The sequence below is a fragment of the Lepus europaeus genome, chromosome 18 (genome assembly GCF_033115175.1).
Source record: "Lepus europaeus isolate LE1 chromosome 18, mLepTim1.pri, whole genome shotgun sequence".
NCBI lineage: Eukaryota > Metazoa > Chordata > Mammalia > Lagomorpha > Leporidae > Lepus > Lepus europaeus.
Window position 1 is genome coordinate 19,162,369 of NC_084844.1, and position 18,857 is coordinate 19,181,225.

The following is an 18,857-nucleotide window of genomic DNA, read 5'->3' on the forward strand; positions in this document are numbered from 1 at the left end:
GATCAAAATTAAATAATTCAAGCCCTGCCTTCAAAGTAAAAAAAAATTTTTTTTTAGTATTGTTTAGCAAAAACAATAAAACCCAAATTTTTTTAACCATCACTCATGTCTCAGGTTTGTGCGTGCTCAGAGGCCCCAGAGGCAGGGGCTGAGGTGGGGGTGTCTGTTGCGTTTGACTCTCCCTGGCCTTCTCTGCTTGCTCTCTACCCTCATTTTCCATCCCCAAGAACTCAGAAATGCGGTGCAAAGTATGTAATCTGCCAAGGAGCCCTGGGATGCGGGGAGAGAAGGGCACGGGTGCTGGCAAAGACCGTTCATTGCCCAGCTGTTCGAAGGCAGGAGCGATAGAAGCTAAGAGTAAGCTTTCGAATTCACCTGCCACTGTTCCGAACTTGATTCAGAAGCTGAGTGGACATGCAGACTCGTGGAGACCACCTCGCAGGGTCTGGGGAGCCTGAGGTGCAAGTACAGAGTGAAGCTGGTCTACTTAGTGGGCAGCAGTGAGTGTGGGGGAAGCCGTGTCTCGTGGGACTCACATCTTTCCCTTCCGTTAGTCCCTGGGTCTGTGAGTGGGGGGAGTGGAGCTCAACTGGTTTGGGCAAGAAGCACTTTGGACTCCTTGGTTTTCGTTTCTGAAGTGATGTGGGGGTACTTGAGAGGTAGATTTGGAATGGTTTGTAAGGCGGATTGCGAGGTGCAGAACAAAGGCTTTGCAGACAGAGTTGGGTTCAAATCCTCGTAGCCCCATTGCTCACCTTGTGACTGGATGAGTCATTCTACCTGCAGGAGCCTTAGTTCTCCCAGCTGTGAACGTGGGAATAATACCCGTGTGCTGGGGATCTGAAGGGTTAAGAACGAAGTGCCGCAGGGCAGGGCGGAGCCAGCATCTGGAGACCGGGACACCCACAGCCCGAACCAGGTCTGGACTCTCACTCCAGCTTCACCCTGAGAGGCAGTGGTGAGGGCTCAAATACTTGAATCCCTGCCACCCACGTGGAAGACCCGGGATGGAGTTACAGGTTCCTTGGCTTTGGCTGGACCTGGTCCAGCCCAGGCTATTGCAAGCATTTGAGGAGTAAGCCAGCGGATGGAAGATAGCTCGCTCTCTGCATTTCAAATAAAATGAAAATAAATACTAAATTTTTAAGATGCCTGGGGTAGGCACTTGGCACGGTGGTTAAGTCTGCTGGGTGCCCGCGTCCCACATTGGTGTGATGACAGCTCAAGCCCCGGTTCTGCTTCCAGTCCATCTGCCTGCACTGTACACCCTGGGAGGCAGCAGACAGTGGCCCAGAACTGTGGCCTGTCCCCCGTGTGGGAGGCCTGGGTTAAGTTCTGAGCTTTTTATTATTATTACTTAAAATGTATTTATTTATTTAGTTGAGAGGCAGAGCCACACACAGATCTTCTATCTGCTGGTTCACACCCTGAATGGCCGCAGTGGCTGGAGCTGACCTGATCAAGAGCCAGGATCCTCTTCCCGGTCTCCCACGTGGATGCAGGGCTGCAAGCACTTGGCCCATCTTCCACTGCTTTCCCAGGACACTAGTAGGGAGCTGGATTGGAAGTGGAGAGGTGGGGACTCCAACCGACGCCCACATGGGATGCCGGTGCCGTAGGCAGAGGCCTAACCTTCCACGCCACAGTGCTGGCCCCCAAGTTCTGAGCTCTTGGCCTGCTGTTTGAGGTATTTGGGGAGTGAACCAGCACATCAGCAGAGAGAAGATCTTTGCTTTTCAAAATAAATGAAAGTTAAAAAAACAACAAAAAAAGAAATCTAACACTTAAAGGATGCTTCGCAAATGTTAATTTAAATGTTAGCTTGAGCCTGACATGGTTAAATCTGGAGAGGAGATTAGATGATTTTCAGGATTTTTTTTTTTTTTTTAAAGGAAAGGGTTTATTGGGGGAAAACCCAGCAGACCGGAGGGAAGGGGCGAAGAGGGAGGAGGAGAGAGGGGAGTGAGAGGGGAGAGCGATTTTCAGGATTAAAACAAAAGACAAAAACTTACGCAGCTCATTATAGGAAAATGCGTAAGGGGAACATTTTCCACCCCAGCATCCTGAATCCCTCTGGCGCCCTCTCCCTTTCCCTGTGTGGATCAGATCCTCTGCCTTCCTAGACTTCTCCCTACCCTGTGGGTTTCTAGAAACTCCATGTGCTTCCCAATGTCGGAAGAAACATGCCAGTTACTTCCCTCATCCCCAGCCCACAAGGTGCTTTTTTTGTGCGTATGTGAGGTTGATTTATTGGAAAGGCAGGTTTAGCAGGAGTCGGGAACTCCCTCGTGGTCTCCCCCACGGGAGGCAGGGTCCCAAGTATTTGGGCCATCTTCTGTTGCCTTCCCAGGCACCAGTAGCAGGGAGCTGGACCTGTCACTTCCACAAATGGTGTCATTGTCAACTACACTCCAGTTCTTGTCCAGATGTCTTTTTCAAAAGTGTCCTGCTGTCACTGCTGTGTACTGGCTGCGTGTAGTCAGAAGTCAAGAGTCAGGGTGTGGACGGTGGACGAGTCCGGGAGACCCTGTGGGTCAGGGTGATAGGGCAGCCTGCAGATTTCCTGGCCCTTAAAATGCCAGCAGTCTTAGCCTCAGCAGACCGCCCCTCCTGGGGTACTGGCATGCTGGGAGTGCACACCTCCAGGAGGCCTGTGAGAGCTGGACCAGGCCCTTCAGTCTGGAGGGAGCTCCCACTGTGGGAACTGAGGCTGGTGCCGGGGCCTGCTCCCCGCTCCTTGCTCTCAAGGGTTTCGCTTTGCCTGGCGGTCCCTGCGCCGAGGGGCCCGGGCGACACTGCGTGTGCAGACATGACCAGGCAGTGGCTTCTGAGGGGCCCTTCCCTAGTTCTTGAGTGTGGCCACAGTGCAGGACCCTGGAACCGGCTCCTGTGGTGCCGCGGGGTGGCCACAGCTGCTGAGAGCGGCTTTAGGCAGCACCGTCACTGTGGACTGAGGCTGACACGACCAGCGAAATCTGCCTGGAATTCTTACAGAAACCCCTGTTGGACCAAGTCCTCCCCAGCTTCCATGTGTAGACTAAATTCCTAACAACGGATTGATATGTGTGTAAGTTTGGGAGAGAGAATTTGCAATTGCTGGTTTACTACGCAGGGGCCCACAGTGGCCAGGACTCTTCTGGGCTGAAACTGGGAGGCAGACTCGATCGGGTCTCCCACATGGGTGCAGAAGTCCAGTTACTTCAGGCAGCACCACTGCCTCCCAGGGTTTGCATCAGCAGAGAGCCGAGCCAGAGCTGGATATTGAACCTGGGGTCTCTTATGTGGGATGTGGGCACTTTAACCACTAGGCTTAAAAGCCTGTTCATTAAAGCCGGCGCCGCGGCTCACTAGGCTAATCCTCCGCCTTGCGGCGCCGGCACACTGGGTTCTAATCCCGGTCGGGGCACCGATCCTGTCCCGGTTGCCTCTCTTCCAGGCCAGCTCTCTGCTGTGGCCAGGGAGTGCAGTGGAGGATGGCCCAAGTGCTTGGGCCCTGCACCCCATGGGAGACCAGGAGAAGCACCTGGCTCCTGCCATCGGATCAGCGCGGTGCGCCGGCCGCAGCGCGCCTACCGCGGTGGCCATTAGAGGGTGAACCAACGGCAAAAGGAAGACCTTTCTCTCTGTCTCTCTCTCTCTCACTGTCCACTCTGCCTGTCAAAAAAAAAAAAAAAAGGCCGGCGCCGTGGCTTAACAGGCTAATCCTCCGCCTTGCGGCGCCGGCACACCGGGTTCTAGTCCCGGTTGGGGCGCCGGATTCTGTCCCGGTTGCCCCTCTTCCAGGCCAGCTCTCTGCTATGGCCCGGGAAGGCAGTGGAGGATGGCCCAAGTGCTTGGGCCCTGCACCCGCATGGGAGACCAGGAGAAGCACCTGGCTCCTGGCTTCGGATCAGCGCGATGTGCCAGCCGCAGCGGTCATTGGAGGGTGAACCAACAGCAAAAAGGAAGACCTTTCTCTTTGTCTCTCTCACTGTCCACTCTGCCTGTCAAAATAAATTAAAAAAAAAAAAAAAAGCAGCCTGTTCATTGAGTATGGTTTTGTTTTTTTAAAAATATTTATTTTAAAAAAGAGAGAGAGGTCTTTGATCCACTGGTTCACTCCCCAAATGACCACAATGGCCAGAGCTGAGCTGATCCGAAGCCAGGTCTCCCACGTGAGTGCAGGGGCCCAAGGCCTTGGGCCCTCTTCCACTGCTTTCCCAGGCCATAGTAGAGAGCTGGATCGGAAGTGGAGCAGCCAGGACTCTAACCAGTGCCCATATGGGATGCAGGCACTGCAGGTGGTGGCTTTAACCCACTATGCCACAGTACCGGCCCCAAGTATAGTATTTTAAACTATTCCAACCTATTAAGAGCTTTTATAATCATGATTCTATGATCTAGTAAACTAGTTTTCTATTTCAGTATTTTCTGATTTTGATAAACTGTCTTCATGTTTTCATCTTACCCAAAGGGATATCATGAGAAACCTTTTAAAAAAAATTTATTTGAAAGGGGAGGAGGGGAGACGGCACCATGGTGTAGCAGGTAATGTGCGGTGCTGGTATCCCCTGTGGGTGCCAGTTTGTGTCCTGGCTGCTCCACTTCTGATCCAGCTTCCTGCTAATGGCCTGGGAAAGCAGTAGAGGATGGTCCAAGTGCTTGGGTCCCTGCACCTGTGTGGGAGACCCAGAAGCTCCTGGCTCCTGGCTTTGAATCGGCCCAGCTCTGGGGAGTGAGCCAGTGGATGGAAGATTCTCTCTCTCTGTTTTCTGTCTCTCTCTCTAACTCTGCCCTTTGAATGAATGAGTGAATGAATGAATAAATAAATAAATCTGCCCTTCAAATCTATAAAAAAATAAAAGAGAGAGAGAGAGAGGTCTTCATCTGTTGGTGTACTCTCCAGATGGCTACAATGGCCAGGGTCGGGCCACAATGAAGCCAGAGCCAGGAGCCACAGTCCAGGTCTCCCACGTGGGTGCAGGGGCCCAAGCACTTGGGCCATCTTCTACTGCTTTCCCAGGCCACAACAGAGAGCTGGATCAGAAGTGGAGCAGCCAGAACTGGAACCTGTGTCCATATGGGATGCCAGCACTGCAGGCGGCGGCCCCAACCTTGACTACTTTAAGGGCCATTTAGGAGGTCAGTATTGTGGCACAGTGGGTTAAGTCACTGCTTGTGTCGCCAGTACCCCATATCTAAGCGCTGGGCTGGTTCAAGCCCTGCTGCTCCACTTCTGATCCAGCTCCCTGCGCATGTGCCTGGGAAGGCAGCAGAGGGTGGCCCAAAGAGCTTGGGGCCCTGCCACCCTCATAGGACATCCAGACATCCTGCTCCTGGCCATTGAGCCATTCGTGGACTGAGCCAGCAGATGCGAGATCACTCTCTCTCTCTTCTGATGCTCTGCCTTTCAAATAAGTGAGGCTGGGAGACACTGGCCTAGTCCTTGGGGCAGGGTCGCTTAGTGGGTAGCACACCTGGCTCCATTCAGGCTGGAGTTGTGTCCCGTTTCACCTCTGGCCCTCAGTAGCCATGTGAGCTGGGGACCTCAGCAGCTGTGCCAGGCGTCGGGCTGCTCTGTAAAGGACAAGTCCCTCCTCACTGCAGAGTGGGTGAAGCCTTTAGTGAAACGCCTGCTTCCGCGTGGCCATTACTGTGCTGGCGTTGGCTGCGCAGGCTGGTGACATGAGGGGAGCCTAGACAGGCGGTGGGGAGAAGGCAGAGGTGCTGGGCACAAAGCTGGTGTAGGGGATGCCAGGCGCTCCTTAAAGGACGGGGTGGGGTGTGCCGACCTGTGGCCCAGTGAGGACCAAGGGGAGCCTTCCCCTCTGTGCCCACACAGCTTCCGGGTGGTGTGTTTCCTAGGCAGGCAGTGTGCGGTGAGAGGGGACACCGCCCCCTCCCTACCTGAGGAAGTCCCCGCAGGCTCAAGCTGCCACCGTGGTGAGAGCAAGGCAAGAGGATGGGGGCTGGGGGTGTGCTCCCACAAGGCTTTCCACACCCCTTCCTGCACTCCCCCGCCGAGAGCTGGGCGCGGGCTGCGGGAAACCGGAGCCCAGGTACTTGCCATTGCCAGTCCTGGGCTGGGCTGCGAGCCGGGGGCATGACCAGGATCACAGGTGAGTGTGCTGAGCTTCGCTGGCCCGAGACCAGGGGCCGGGGAGCAGACTGAGCCAGGGTCTGGGCGAGGCTGCGTGAGAGCCCCTGAGTAGCAGGTGGTGAGGGCAGGGGGAGGCAGGGTTTCTCGGGGGCCCTGCGGAGAGGTTCAGAGGCCTGAAGCTGACTGCTTTTCACCCTGGTAGGAGTCAGGGATGGAGGAGTGACAGGATGGGGACTGGGCCGGGGCCAGGGCAGATGCCTGGGTAACAGGTAAAGTCCTGGGGGACGGAGGGGCTGCACACGAGGCTCCTGAACGGCGTGTGCTTGTCTTTCCTGGCGCCCACTTCCCCAGGGTCAGGGTTGGGGAACCAGGCACCGAGGTCTCAGCGGCTGTGAGTGCCTGGTGCGGGCCTCGTCACTCTGGCCCTCTGAGGGGCAAGGAGAGGACCTGGTGGCCGCTCTGCTCACAGAGGCCGCGGCCACGGCAGAGGCAAGGCCCTTCTAGGGAATCGTGACAGCGTGCCCAGCTCTGTGCGCCTATCCAGCTGCGGGCAGTGTCGTGGACTGTGGGGCCCTCTGCCTGCTCAGCCTCCCTCCCAGGCTCCTTGTGGAGCCTGGCTCCTGGAGCTGAGCCATGGTCACCGTGGCCACCTGCCGCTTCCCCCCAGGACTTCCGGGGACAGCTGCTGCTGCTCTTTGACCACATCCGGTGGGATCTGGCTGGGGGAGGGGTTCACAGAGCTGAGCCTGCAGCAGCTGGGCCTCAGCCTTAGCCAGCTGGCCTGCCCGCCCCCTGGGGACTTCCCTGCCACCCTGGCTCGGCTCCACCTGCACCTCTCGTGGCCTCGCTGCTCCGACCCCTACAGCCTGGGGAGCCACCTACAGCTTGCTGAGCTGGGACACAGGTGGGCTCGGGCTCTCGCTGGTGGGGATCTGTGGCGCTGGTCAAGGATGCCACCCTGGCTGGGAATAACACCCATGGGTTTGTGACCCTGTGGCCAGCTGCAGCACCTCAGGCTCCAGGTGGTGGTGGGCACACAGCTGCTGGCCAGCAGTGCTGGGTGTGTGCCTGACCCGCAGTTCTCCGGAAGCTTCCGTGTGACTGACCTGGGCGACTTGATGGCTTGGCTATCGGGCACTGCTGAGCTGCGTGGGAGCCTTGCTCTGCCTGCCTGAGGTCACTGCTGGGCACCCTGGGCGCCATGCTGGTCACTGGGGCCATGGCTGTGGTTTTGGCCAGATTCCTGGAGGAGCTGGGGAACTGGGGCGCCCCCTAGAGGGAGGTGAGGGTCGCTGCCAAGGGAGCTGCAGAGTTGAGTGCTGGGTGGGGGCTGGGAGGGAAGGAGCAGGGGTGTGCCTTTCTCAGGGCCTGGGCCACCGCCTGTCCACCGGGCCAGCGTCTGCCCCAGCTCTAGACCTTCTCACAGCCACTCAGGGGAAGAGAGAGGTAAAAGGCAGAGAGGGATTGAGAGGGATTTAGGAACCAGGGAGACCAGGAGAGCTCCCTCCCTGTCCTCACACGTCCCTGGCCTCTGCTGCTGCGGACCTGTTTGGAAACTGCTTGCTGCAGCGCAAGAGTGGGCGCTATGTGGGGATGGACGGCAGGTAGGGGTGCTCCCCGCACTGTTACTGACACGGCTCCAGCTCTGGCCCTCCAACTCCTAGGGCTTGTGCGTCTTGTCCATTTGAACCAAGGTTGGGTGAGGAGATACAAAATAAAACCAAGTGGGAAGTTGATTCTGTGCTAAGAGGCTGTATCACGGAGAAGAAACACTGCTGTCGAGGGGCAGGCAGAACTTCTAACCCGGCCCTTTACCTGCTCCACTGGCCTGGACGTCCTCCCACCCCAGCGTACGCTGCAAAAGTGTCGTTCTGTGGTTTCCGCACGAACACATGGCGCTCTCACAACAGGTGTTAGTGTCCAGCTGTCACGGCTGAGTGCCCCTGAGGAATGCGGTCTGTGCATGAGCCCCTTCCCGGGGACTGGAAGCCGACCTTCTGAACTAATGACGTGTCGAGGGTCTTGTAGGGTTGTGACTTCAGTACTGGAAGAGGAAGTCTTGTGTGCGGGGAGGAAGGTGGGGGCAGCTTCGGGGAAGCAGCCTCTAGAGTGCCCAGATCTTTGGCCCATGTATTTGCTCAAGAAGTATTAACTGGGGCTGGCGCCGTGGCTCACTTGGTTAATCCTCCGCCTGTGGCGCCGGCATCCCATATGGGCGCCAGTTCTAGTCCTGGTTGCTCCTCTTCCAATCCAGCTCTCTGCTGTGGCCCGGGAGGGCAGTGGAGGATGGCCCAAGTGCTTGGGCCCTGTACCCGCATGGGAGACCAGGAGGAAGCACCTGGCTCCTGGCTTCGGATCAGTGTAGCTGTGGCTGTGGCGGCCATTTGGGGGGTGAACCAACAGAAGGAAGACCTTTCTATCTCTTTCACTATCTAACTCTGTCAAATAAATAAATCTTAAAAAAAGTATTAACTGAGCACCTACCATGAACCAGACATAGAGACAATAGCTTTAAAAAAATATTTATTTGAAAGGCAGAGAGTTACAGAGAAGTAGAGAGAGGTCTTCCCTCTGCTGGTTCACTCCCTAGTTGGCTGCAACACCAGAGCTGGGCTGATCTGAAGCCAGGGGCCAGGAGCTTCTCTCAGGTTTCCCACGTGGGTGCAGAGGCCCAAGGACTTGGGCCATCTTCCACTGCTTTCCCAGGCCATAGCAGAGAGCTGGGCTGGAAGTGGAGCAGCCAGGACTTGAACTGGCACCCATATGGGAATGCCAGCACTGCAGGCGGTGGCTTTACCCACCATGCTATAGTGCTGGCCCGACAATACCTTTTGTCCGTTTATTTATGTAACATAAATTTCCTAAGTACATCCTGTATACTAGGCCCTGAAGATATAAATAATAAGCCAGATACCATGCTTGGCTCCTTGGCACTCACAACCCAGTGGGGGGACATGGTCATTAATAAGAGAGACAAGGGACCTGCTCTGCGGTGCAGTGAATTAAAGCTCCGGCCTGCATTGCCGGCATCCCATATGGGTGCCGGATTGAGTCCCGGCTGCTCCACTTCTAATCCAGATCCCTGCTAATGTGCCTGGGAAAGCAGCAGAGGAGGCCCGAGTCCTTGGGCCCTGCACCCACATTGGGGACCCAGAGGAAGCTCCTTGCCCCTGGCTCCGGATCAGCTCAGCTGCAGCCATTTTGGAGTGAACCAGTGGATAGAAGACCTTTCTCTCTGTCTCTACCTCTCTCTGTAACTATCTTTCAAATAAATAAATAAATAAAAAGAAATACGAAATTGCCACTGTGTGGAGCGATTCACAGGAAGTGTAGGAGAACAGAGGACGTACAATAGGACCAGACTAGAGAAGACCAAACAGGAAGTGGAGATCAACAAACGATCAGGCAAGGGTGGGCTTTGGTGCAGTGGTTGATGGGACGTCACATGGCAGAGGGCCTGGGTTCGAGTCCCAGCTCCACGTCCAAGTCCAACTTTCCACCCATGTGCACCCTAGGAGACAGCAAGTTTCAGCTCAAGGAGACTGAGTGGGCCAGCCCCGGCCATTGCAGGCATCTGGGGAGTGAACCAGAAGTTGATTTTTAAAAGATTTATTTATTTGAAAGGCAGATTTACAGAAAGATAGAGGGAGAGACAGAGACCAAGAGAGTGAATTTCCATTTGCTGGTTCACTCTCCAGATGGTTGCAATAGTCAAAGCTGGGCTAGGCTGAAGCCAGGAGCCAGGAACTCCATCCAGATGTCCCACATGAGTGGCAGAGGCCCAAGCACTTGGGCCATCTTCTGCTGCCTTCCCAGGTGCATTAGCAGAGAGCTGGATCTGAAGTGGAGCAGCCAAGACTCAAATCAGTGCTCACAGGAGATGCCACCGTTGCAGGTGATGGCTTAATCCACTGTGCCACAATGCCAGCCCTCTAGCTTTCAAATACAATATCTATAGATTCTCTCTTTTTAAAGACGATAGTTTGAGTCTGGAGTGGCAGAACCAGAGTTAAAAGTGGACCGGGATGCTGTGTCCCATGCATCCTGCTCTCAGGAGACGAGACAGACCAAGGCCAAACTGACTGCGCCAGGAGCCCGGTCTTGCAGCACGTTTCTCTGGAGTGTTTGCACTATTTATTGAACCCCTGGGACGCTTGTGAGCAGTGAACGTCACACCCATGTGTGGCACAGCACGTGCCGCGCCAGGCCTGGCACCCGTCCCGATTCCAGCTCCCTAGTGCACAGCCCAGGAAGCTGCAGCTGACACTCAAGTACCTGGGTCCCTGCCACCTGTCTGGGGGTCCCAGGTGGAGTTCTGGGCTCCTGGTTTTGGCCCAGTCTGGCCAGGGCTCTTGCAGGTATTTGGGGGTGAGAAGAGGAGAACTAAAGGATGGGAGATCTCTTTTTCAAATAAAAACGGATAAATAAATAAAGCGAACTTCGCAACCACTCTGCTGTTAGATGTCCTTACATCTCACAGGTCCAAAATCACAGGGCTGGAGTTCAGAGTTCAGGTCCAGCTGAATCCAAAGCCTAGTCTGCTTCCACACAAGCTACAATCCAACACGTGTGATGTCCTGACCCCGCTGTTCCTCTGGTCTAGTATTCCACTCCGCAGGGACAAAAAGAGGGGCCCTGAACTCCCCACCAGAAGAGCCAAACGCTGAGCGCAGACATTGTTCCACTCCTCTCAGAACTATCCAGCGACAGCACTGCTTCCGGACGGAAGGGATAGAACGAGGGACCCGGAAGTTGCGTGTCTCAGCCCCGCGCTTGCCTCCTGACGGGAATGAGGCCGCGACGGACTGCCCTTTCTCAAGATGGCGTCGAAGATAGGTTCGAGACGCTGGATGCTGCAGCTGATCATGCAGTTGGGTTCGGTGCTGCTCACACGCTGCCCCTTCTGGGGCTGCTTCAGCCAGCTCATGCTGTACGCCGAGAGGGCCGAGGCGCGCCGGTGAGCCGGCCCACGCAGCCGCCGGACGCGGTGGGGGCGGGACGGCCCGTCCCGGGAGCGGGGGTGATGTGGGGAAGAAGTTGGTGCCCAGAAGTTGGACTGCGAGGAACTGGGCCCTCGGACTTGGCGGGGAGCGGGGGGGACTGCGCTGCGGCCGCCAGGCCATGTCTGGTGCGGCGGTCCTGGCCATGAGCGGGGACTCCAGTTTGGGGTAGCGGAGGAGCGAGCCGGTACTCAGGGGGTCTCTCGGCCCTCAGCCCCCGGTCACTTTGCCCTCTTGCTCTCCCACTGCCGCCCCACAGGAAGCCAGACATCCCCGTGCCCTACCTGTACTTCGACATGGGGGCGGCCGTGCTGTGTGCCAGCTTCATGTCCTTCGGGGTGAAGCGGCGCTGGTTCGCCCTGGGGGCGGCACTGCAGCTGGCCGTTAGCACCTACGCCGCCTACCTCGGGGGCTACGTCCACTACGGGGACTGGCTGAAGGTGAGCGCCTCGGCCCCGGAGTGGGGTGGGGGGCATTGCGGGGCGCAGCCTGGCAGGCGGGACCCACAGACAGAAATGGAAGGACCTCAGCGGCCACACCAGCCTCTCCTTCCGAGTGTGGAGAGGGGAGCAGACTTTGCCAAAGCCACACCACCGTTAGCAGATCGGTGGGGGCCAGAATCCTTTAAACCACGGCGTTAGTCATCCCAGACTTACAGGGCAAAAGGGACCTCGGTGAGTACCCGAGCCAACTGTCATATTTTAGGAGATATACTCTCAGTGCACCACCTGAGCCTGCAAGTGCAGGCTGGACAGTGGCCCTGGGGACCGTCCAGTCCAGGAGGGGAGGCAGATGTGCAGGCAGCTTCGAGATGGAGAGGTCAGTGTTGTGTTTTCAGAGAAGCCGCTGTGCTGTTTAGAGGTGTTCAGGTCTGCAGACCTGGGCGTGGGAAACGGGGCATTGCACGGCGTCTGGTTCTGCCACTTTCTGTAGGGCCATGGACAATTTTCTTAACCCCCACCCCAGGCCTCAGCTTCCACTTCTGTAAAAGCAAAAACCAAAAACCCAAAAAACAATTATGTGTCTCTTCGGTACTCGTGTGCCATGCCTTGGAAATGGTCAAAGAGGGCTGGTCAGGTGGAGAGGGATGTGTAGGGGCAGCCAGGAGAGACGAGGCGGCCGCAGCCCCTGACTGGGGTCCCCTTGCCCCGACCTAGGTCCGTATGTACTCTCGCACAGTTGCCATCATCGGCGGCTTTCTCGTGCTGGCCAGCGGCGCCGGGGAGCTGTACCGCCGGAAACCCCGCAGCCGCTCCCTGCAGTCCACCGGCCAGGTGTTCCTGGGCATCTACCTCATCTGCGTGGTAGGCTGGGCGGCTGTCGGGTGGAGGTGGCCTGTGAGCCCGGGCCTGGCAGAACAAGGATGGCCTGGCCCCTGGGGATTGCCCTGGCCAGCCTCTGGGGCCCTGCAGGTGCCCAGAACCTCGTGAGCATTCCTTCTTCCAAAGTTACTGTCCCAGGTGTGGAAGAAGTTCCATCCCAAGTGCCCTTGTGCTCGGGAGGCCAAGGCGGATGGAGATGGCCTCGTCCTGGCTCCCGGGTGCCATGTCCTCTGCGTGGGCTCCCATGGCCTGTTCAGAGGTGGGAGGCCCCAGGCTGGCTGTGGAGATGCACTTCCTCCCATTGGAACCCCCAGGGCGAGGCGTGGAATCCCAGGCCCTAGCCCCCTGGGTTCTGTAGTCAGCGGGCGCCCCAGGCCCTCCCGAGGGGTCTCAGGGGCCGGTGTTTCTGCAGGCCTACTCGCTGCAGCACAGCAAGGAGGACCGGCTGGCCTATCTGAACCACCTCCCGGGAGGGGAGCTCATGATCCAGCTCTTCTTCGTGCTGTACGGCGTCCTGGCCCTGGCCTTCCTGTCAGGCTACTACGTCACCCTGGCCGCCCAGATCCTGGCCGTCCTGCTGCCGCCGGTCATGCTGCTCATTGATGGCAACGTCGCCTACTGGCACCACACGCGGCGCGTTGAGTTCTGGAACCAGATGAAGCTCCTGGGAGAGAGCGTGGGCATCTTCGGGGCTGCCGTCATCTTGGCCACTGACGGCTGAGCCCCGCCCCCACCGGGAGCCGCCGAGGGCGAGGGCTGCCTGCCTTCCTCCTTGCTGGCCCCATTGCTGTTTATTTATGCTTTTTGGTCGGTTTGTTGGATCCTTTGTCTCCCCTGCCCCTTTCTTTTTGCATTGTTCTGAGGAGACAGGTCTCTTCCCCAGACCCCTGGGCTTGGCCCCGGGGAGGGTGGCAGTGGCAAGGTGTTTTCCTGTTAGGAGGAGAGCTAAGGCCACTGCTCCCTGGCTCCAGGCCCTGGGAAGGGAGTGAAGCAGGGCTGGGGCCGCCTCTCCTGAGAGTGGGAGAGAGGCCAGAAGCTAGAGATCCGAAATGAGTGAGTGTGAAAGATTGCTTCATGAACCTGGCAGGTGCTCCCTGGCTCTGCCATGCTTTCCAGATGCTGAGAGTCGAGTGTGTGTGCTGACAGCCGCGCATCAGGCCCGAGAGAGCAGAGGGGCTGGCGCCACAGAAGTCACGTGGGTTCTCAGGGTATGCCAGGGCCAGACAGCAGCAGCCCTCTGAGCTGGGGTCTGCAGGGTGGAGCAGGCAGCAGCCAGCCAGCCCCGCACCTGCTGTCTCTGTTTGCAGTTCTGAGGTTGGCCTGGTAGGGGTGGAGTGCCTTCCCAAACACCAGACCAGGCAGTCCTCCAAAAATAAACGTTTTATGTAGACATTGGCTTTGCTGCTGCTTTCCCCGCGGGGCGCTCTGCTGAGGGCGGTGAGTGATCTCGGGTCTCTTGAGAGGCTGGGTCTGGCCTTTCCCCAGCTGGGAGGGTCCCCGGCCCTCTTTTCAAAAATCTCAAGACCCTGACTGTGGAATGTGCTTTTGATTTCTCTCCTCAATCCTGCTTGTGGCTTGTCTCTTCCTCCCCCAACCTGCTGCCAGCTCCTTTGAGGAAATCTCTTGTGAGGGCAGCTATAGGAAGAGAACTGACAGTGAGTGTTCACCGCAGAGCCAAGTGTGTCTGTTGTCTAGGGCCCAAGCCCAGGTGTCCACTTGACACCACCCATCTCCTGCAGGAGGACAGAGGCTGCCCCTGGGCCTTGCGTACCATGACAATCTCCCCGTTGACTGTCTCCTTCCTTGTCCAAGTGCCTTCAGACCAGTAAGGCGCCTAGCACATCGTCAATAGCGAATGGCATCTCTTGGCTTTGGACTCCAGCCTGTCTGGGCCATGCTGGTCCTGCCCAGACTGGATGCAGCCTCCAGTGGGGCCAGGGGAAAATGTCCAAGCCTGGGCTTTCAAAGCCGGAGCACCCCGTTGTGGCTTCTCTGGGCTCTTGTAGGTAATAGATGAGCCACTACTGTGTGGGCTTGGCGTTGACCCCAGCCTGGAAAGGGGACTGCAGGTGGAAGCCCCCACGGGTTGGGGGTTGGGGCTGCTGTTGGCCTGGTCTGTGGATTGCAGGGTTTCCCTCACTAGGGGTAGGGGAGCCTGTCCTGGGCTGCGACACCCAGGCGAGGGAGACAGTGGCGGTGTCCCTCCTGGGGCTCTCCTGTCTGATGAGTGCCTTGACTCCCTCCAGGAGGCCCTTGGTTCTCCGTTCTCAAGGTCTGGCTCCCGTTAGGGTCACTGCTGATTCCCTTCCCAGTGTGAGCTGACTCTCAGACAAGAGTGTGTGCTTTAATCAAGGCCTCCTGAAAAATCGCAGGACCCCAAAGGGATGAAAATGAGTGGCAGGGGAGCAGGCAGGTGGGGGTGGTATTCTCGGCAAGGGAGCCTCAAAACAGCACAGAAGTCAGAGAAATTGGCCCGCCCTCAGGCCAGCCCTGAGCAGAGCCCTCCAAGGCGAGCGCACACCCCAAGCCTGCGGCTTGCAGCTTCAGAGCACGTGGCTCTCCGGCCGGCCCCTCCTTCCTGTGCTTGTCTGACTGCACCTGCTCTGGGCAGGGTGGGCTGCGGCTTCCTCTGCAGGTCTCTCGGCCGTCGGCTCCGTCCAGCCTGGGGCTGCCTGGGTCGCCTGCAGCAGGCGTGGCTTTCGGTCCACCCTGGCTGTGCCAGCCAGGGCCTTGCGGGGTCAGTGTGAGGGTCAGCTGCCTGGGTCTGAAGCTGGCTTGCAGAAGGAGTCTGGCAGCCCCTTGGCGTGGTTGACCAGCTCATAGGAGTCCCGGATGTCGGCCAGGCCGAACCAGAAGAAGATCCACTGCTTGTTGGAGAAGCTGCCGTCGCTGTGTGTGAAGTACCTGGGTGGGGCAGGGCCGGGGGAAGCTTTCTGAGCAGGGTCGGGGCTGGCTCCTCGCTGGTTCCTCCTTCAGAGAACCTTTATGGAGGGCCAACCACCTGTTCCTCGCCAGCTGGGCGCTGGCAGCTCGGTTTACCCTCTCAGCAGCGGCCTGAGCCTGCGCATCTACCGTTCTGATCTCTCAGGGAAGCAGCCGGGGCTCAGAGAAGTAAGCTCTCTTGCAGGGTCACACAGCTGAAGGCCAGAGTGAGCCCGTGTCTCGCTCTCTCTGTACTGCCATGGCTGGGCAGCGAAGGGAGGGTTCTTGTTCCCTTCTCAGTCTCCACAGAGCCGGGCAGCAGGGGACGAAGAAGGGATGACCCCCGGGGGGTGCAGTGGGCCTGGAATTGGGAGCTTGGCGCTTGGGGCTGAAGTGGCGCCTGGGAGAAGCGGGCTGCGTGTGCTCAGGGTGGAGCCCTGTCTTCCAGGAAAGCAGGGTTAAGGGGCCCACCTCTGAGGACAGCTCAGGCTCCTTGTGTGGGCTCCCCCTGGGCAATGGCACTGGGAACACAGAGCAGGGCCTCTCCCTGGGCAAGGCAGCACCCCAGCGGGGCCCCAGCCCAGAGCCCTGAGGGGCGGGACCTACCAGGGATTGATGGGGTTGGTGACCCGGGAGCGCCAGAACAGCGTCTGCAGGTCCCGCCGCAGGCACTCCCACAGCATCTGGCCGGAGCCTTGGCCCTGGCGGCTGGAGCTCACCACGAATTTGTCCAGGTACGGGGTGCCTCCCAGTACTGGCTCGGTGGTCAGGATGGCGGCTGCGTTGTACCTGGCGCGGCGGGAGAGAGGCAGGCTGGGACTCCGCCTTGGCCCGGATCAGTCCCTGAGGCCCTGTCCTCGGTGGGGTCTGCAGGCTCACCCCTCAGACACATAGATGGAGTGCAGCCGGGGGCGCAGCGAGGCCAGGTAGTCCTCCCGGAGCTTCTTGCCGAAGCTGGCGTTGATCAGGTTCACCAGGCGGCCCTGGTCCAGGCTGTCCAGGCTGCGCACTCGCAGCATCCGCTCCGCATTCTTGAACAGGGTCCCGGACCCTGGACGTGAGATGGGGGCAGCGGGTCGGTGTGGCGGCGTGCGCGGGTGAGGCTGGTGGGATAGTCTTCAGAGACCTCCACAAGGAAACGACTTCGCTGGTCTGCAGTTAGTCCTTCAATCCCGCCCATCGCCTGTAGTCCCGCCCCTCTCCCGAAACTCTTGCTCCGGCCCCGCCCACAGCGGCTCCTCCCCCCGGCGCCAGTGCCGCCCGGGGTCGGGGCCATCCCCTCCCGTCCCGGCTCGGCGGGCGTGGCCGCGGCTCTCCCCGCCGCCCTCACCCTTGTTGCTGAAGAGCTCGGTCAGCAGCGTGCTGGCGGCGGTGATGGCGGCCGAGGAGTGGTGGGGCAGGCGGCTGAGCACGTCCACGATGAGCCGCATCTGCTGCCGTGCTTTGTGGCTCACCCACTCGCTGTTGGTCACCAGGTCCAGGTCGGCGGGCAGGTTCACGTTACTCAGGACCTGCGTCCGGAGCGAGGCCGTGAGCCGTCGGCCCCTGAAGGCCCCGCGGACTCCCGGCGGCGCCGCTGCCCCCCCCCCGGGGGGGGGCTGCCTTCTCCCTGGCCCCTTTGCCCCTCCTGCTCCCGGAGTCCCTGTCGGGGAGGACTTCGGTCTGGGAGCCGGGGCGCACCTTCTGCGTAGCGTCGCGCAGGCCGCCCGTGTTGTTGACGAAGATGACCTTGGTGGGCTGCAGCGCCTTGGCCAGCGAGGCGGTCACCTCCAGCGAGTCGAGGAGCACGGAGCGGCGCGCGGCCGTCTCCCCGATCGGGCACAGGAGGGGGATGCTGCCGGACTCCAGGCACCACTGCAGCAGGTCCGTCTCCACCGAGACCACGCCGCCGTAGCTGCGGGCCAGACACGGTGCTCGAGAGGGCCCCCCACCCCCGCAGGCCCGCCGGGGCGGGCAGGGCCGCACTCACCTGGCGTGGGGAGCGGGCTCGGCGGCGCTCAGCACCGACCCGCCGCCGAAGAAAGGCACGGCGGTGGCCGCGTTGTGCCGCAGCGCGTCCGCCAGCGCCTTGCAGCTCTGGGCCAGCTGTGCCTTGGCCTCCCAGAAGGAGAGACACCCCGAAGGCGCCGTGGGGGCTGGCAGCCCCAGCACCACCAGCGGCTTCATGTCCATGCGCTGCAGGAAGGCCAGGGCAAAGGCCAGGCTGGATACGGCCTGCGAGCACTTGAGCACCTCCTCGTCCACCTGGGAAAGAGTGGGCGTTCAGGGGCGACACTGACGCTGAGCCGCCTGCCCCCACAACCTGCTGAGGCGCTGTCGGCCCCGCTGCTGGCCACCCGTTCCACCCTTTGGCCAGTCGGATCTTGCCACCCCCTTATCTCACACCAGTGTTCCTCGCTCTGCGACCTTGGACTCTGGGACGCCTTGGGGGGAGGGGTGATGCAGGCGGCTGCTGTCCAGGCTCGCAGCTCTCGGTCTGAACCCCCACTGGCGTCCACAGTCGGGGGGAGGGGAGCTGTTTCAGAGCATCGCACCTGCCACGTTGGGATCCCAGGCTTCTCGGGCTGGGCGCGGGGCTTTCGAGGAGCGCGTGGCCGCGCCCACCCCGGCGCGCCCCTTCCCGGTCCCGCAGCCCCGAGTCGCCACGCAGCCCTCGCCCCCTCGCGGCGACACCGCCGACGCCACGCTCCGCTCACCTCGATGACAGCGAAGGGCTTGTCGGAGGAGTAGTGATGGGCCTGGAACTGCGTGAGCCAGTGGCGCGCCTCTCCGGGGCTGGCCCCGCACTGGCTCAGGAAGGCCTGGATGTCCCGCTGGACCAGCGAGCGGCCGGCCAGGGGCTCAGCAGTTTCGAGCGGCACGGAAGGAGCGCGAGGTGGCACCCCCGACGGCTCCTGGGCGGCTGGCGGCTGGGCGCTGTCCTCTGTGCCCTCAGGGTCTTCCCGCGGGCGCTGAGCCGGTGCCCAGGCCGTGCTGAGCCGGCGCCCGGGGCTGACGCCACCCGCCGCCCGCCGCCGCGCGCTGCCGCTCAACCTCCGGGAGCCCCCGGCCCCCCGCGAGCCGCGCAGTCTGCAGCCTGCGAGGATGGCGCGGAGGGCCGCGGCCACTCGCGCGGTCACCATGACGACCGCCAAACCACGGGCGCAGTCTGCCCGGAGCGCCCCGCACTTGGGGGCTCTTAACTCGCCGCGGGGCGGGGCTGAGCCGGGCCTGGGCGGGTCCGGACAGCGGCCGGGGAGTCGCCAGTGTGTGCTGGTGAGAGCGCCAGGCCAAGGGTCAAGGGGCGGGACTGCCAGGATCTCCCACCCCTGGGGCGATGGAAACCACTAGTGAGGGTCACTGGGAGGCAGATAAAGGGCGCAGAACGGAGTCTGCTGCCAAGGCCGCTTCCAGGAAGGGCTCCGAGGACCCATGGTGGTCTGCGGAGTCCTCGGGATCTCGAGGGGACACTGGCCAGGGCTGGAAGGAAGAGCAGCGGGCAGTTAGGGCCTGTGTGTGTGTGTGTGCACGCGTGCGCTCTTGCTAGTGTGGGTG

The 18,857-nt window shown here is 59.9% G+C and overlaps 2 protein-coding genes across 2 annotated transcripts; one reads left to right on the top strand and one right to left on the bottom strand.

The window, feature by feature from the left end:
* Nucleotides 1–10,847: 10,847 nt before the first annotated feature.
* Nucleotides 10,848–13,791, top strand: TMEM101 (transmembrane protein 101). Its single transcript, XM_062174911.1, has 4 exons — nt 10,848–11,036; nt 11,339–11,519; nt 12,237–12,383; nt 12,814–13,791. Exons 1-4 carry the CDS (start codon nt 10,900–10,902, stop codon nt 13,120–13,122), a joined length of 774 nt encoding a protein of 257 aa, XP_062030895.1. The 5' UTR covers nt 10,848–10,899; the 3' UTR covers nt 13,123–13,791.
* Nucleotides 13,792–14,871: 1,080 nt separating this feature from the next.
* On the bottom strand, nt 14,872–18,506 carry NAGS (N-acetylglutamate synthase). Its single transcript, XM_062174887.1, has 7 exons — nt 18,020–18,506; nt 17,293–17,567; nt 17,004–17,217; nt 16,654–16,834; nt 16,203–16,374; nt 15,930–16,112; nt 14,872–15,305 (listed from the first exon to the last, which is right to left on the bottom strand). Exons 1-7 carry the CDS (start codon nt 18,443–18,445, stop codon nt 15,152–15,154), a joined length of 1,605 nt encoding a protein of 534 aa, XP_062030871.1. The 5' UTR covers nt 18,446–18,506; the 3' UTR covers nt 14,872–15,151.
* Nucleotides 18,507–18,857: the final 351 nt, after the last annotated feature.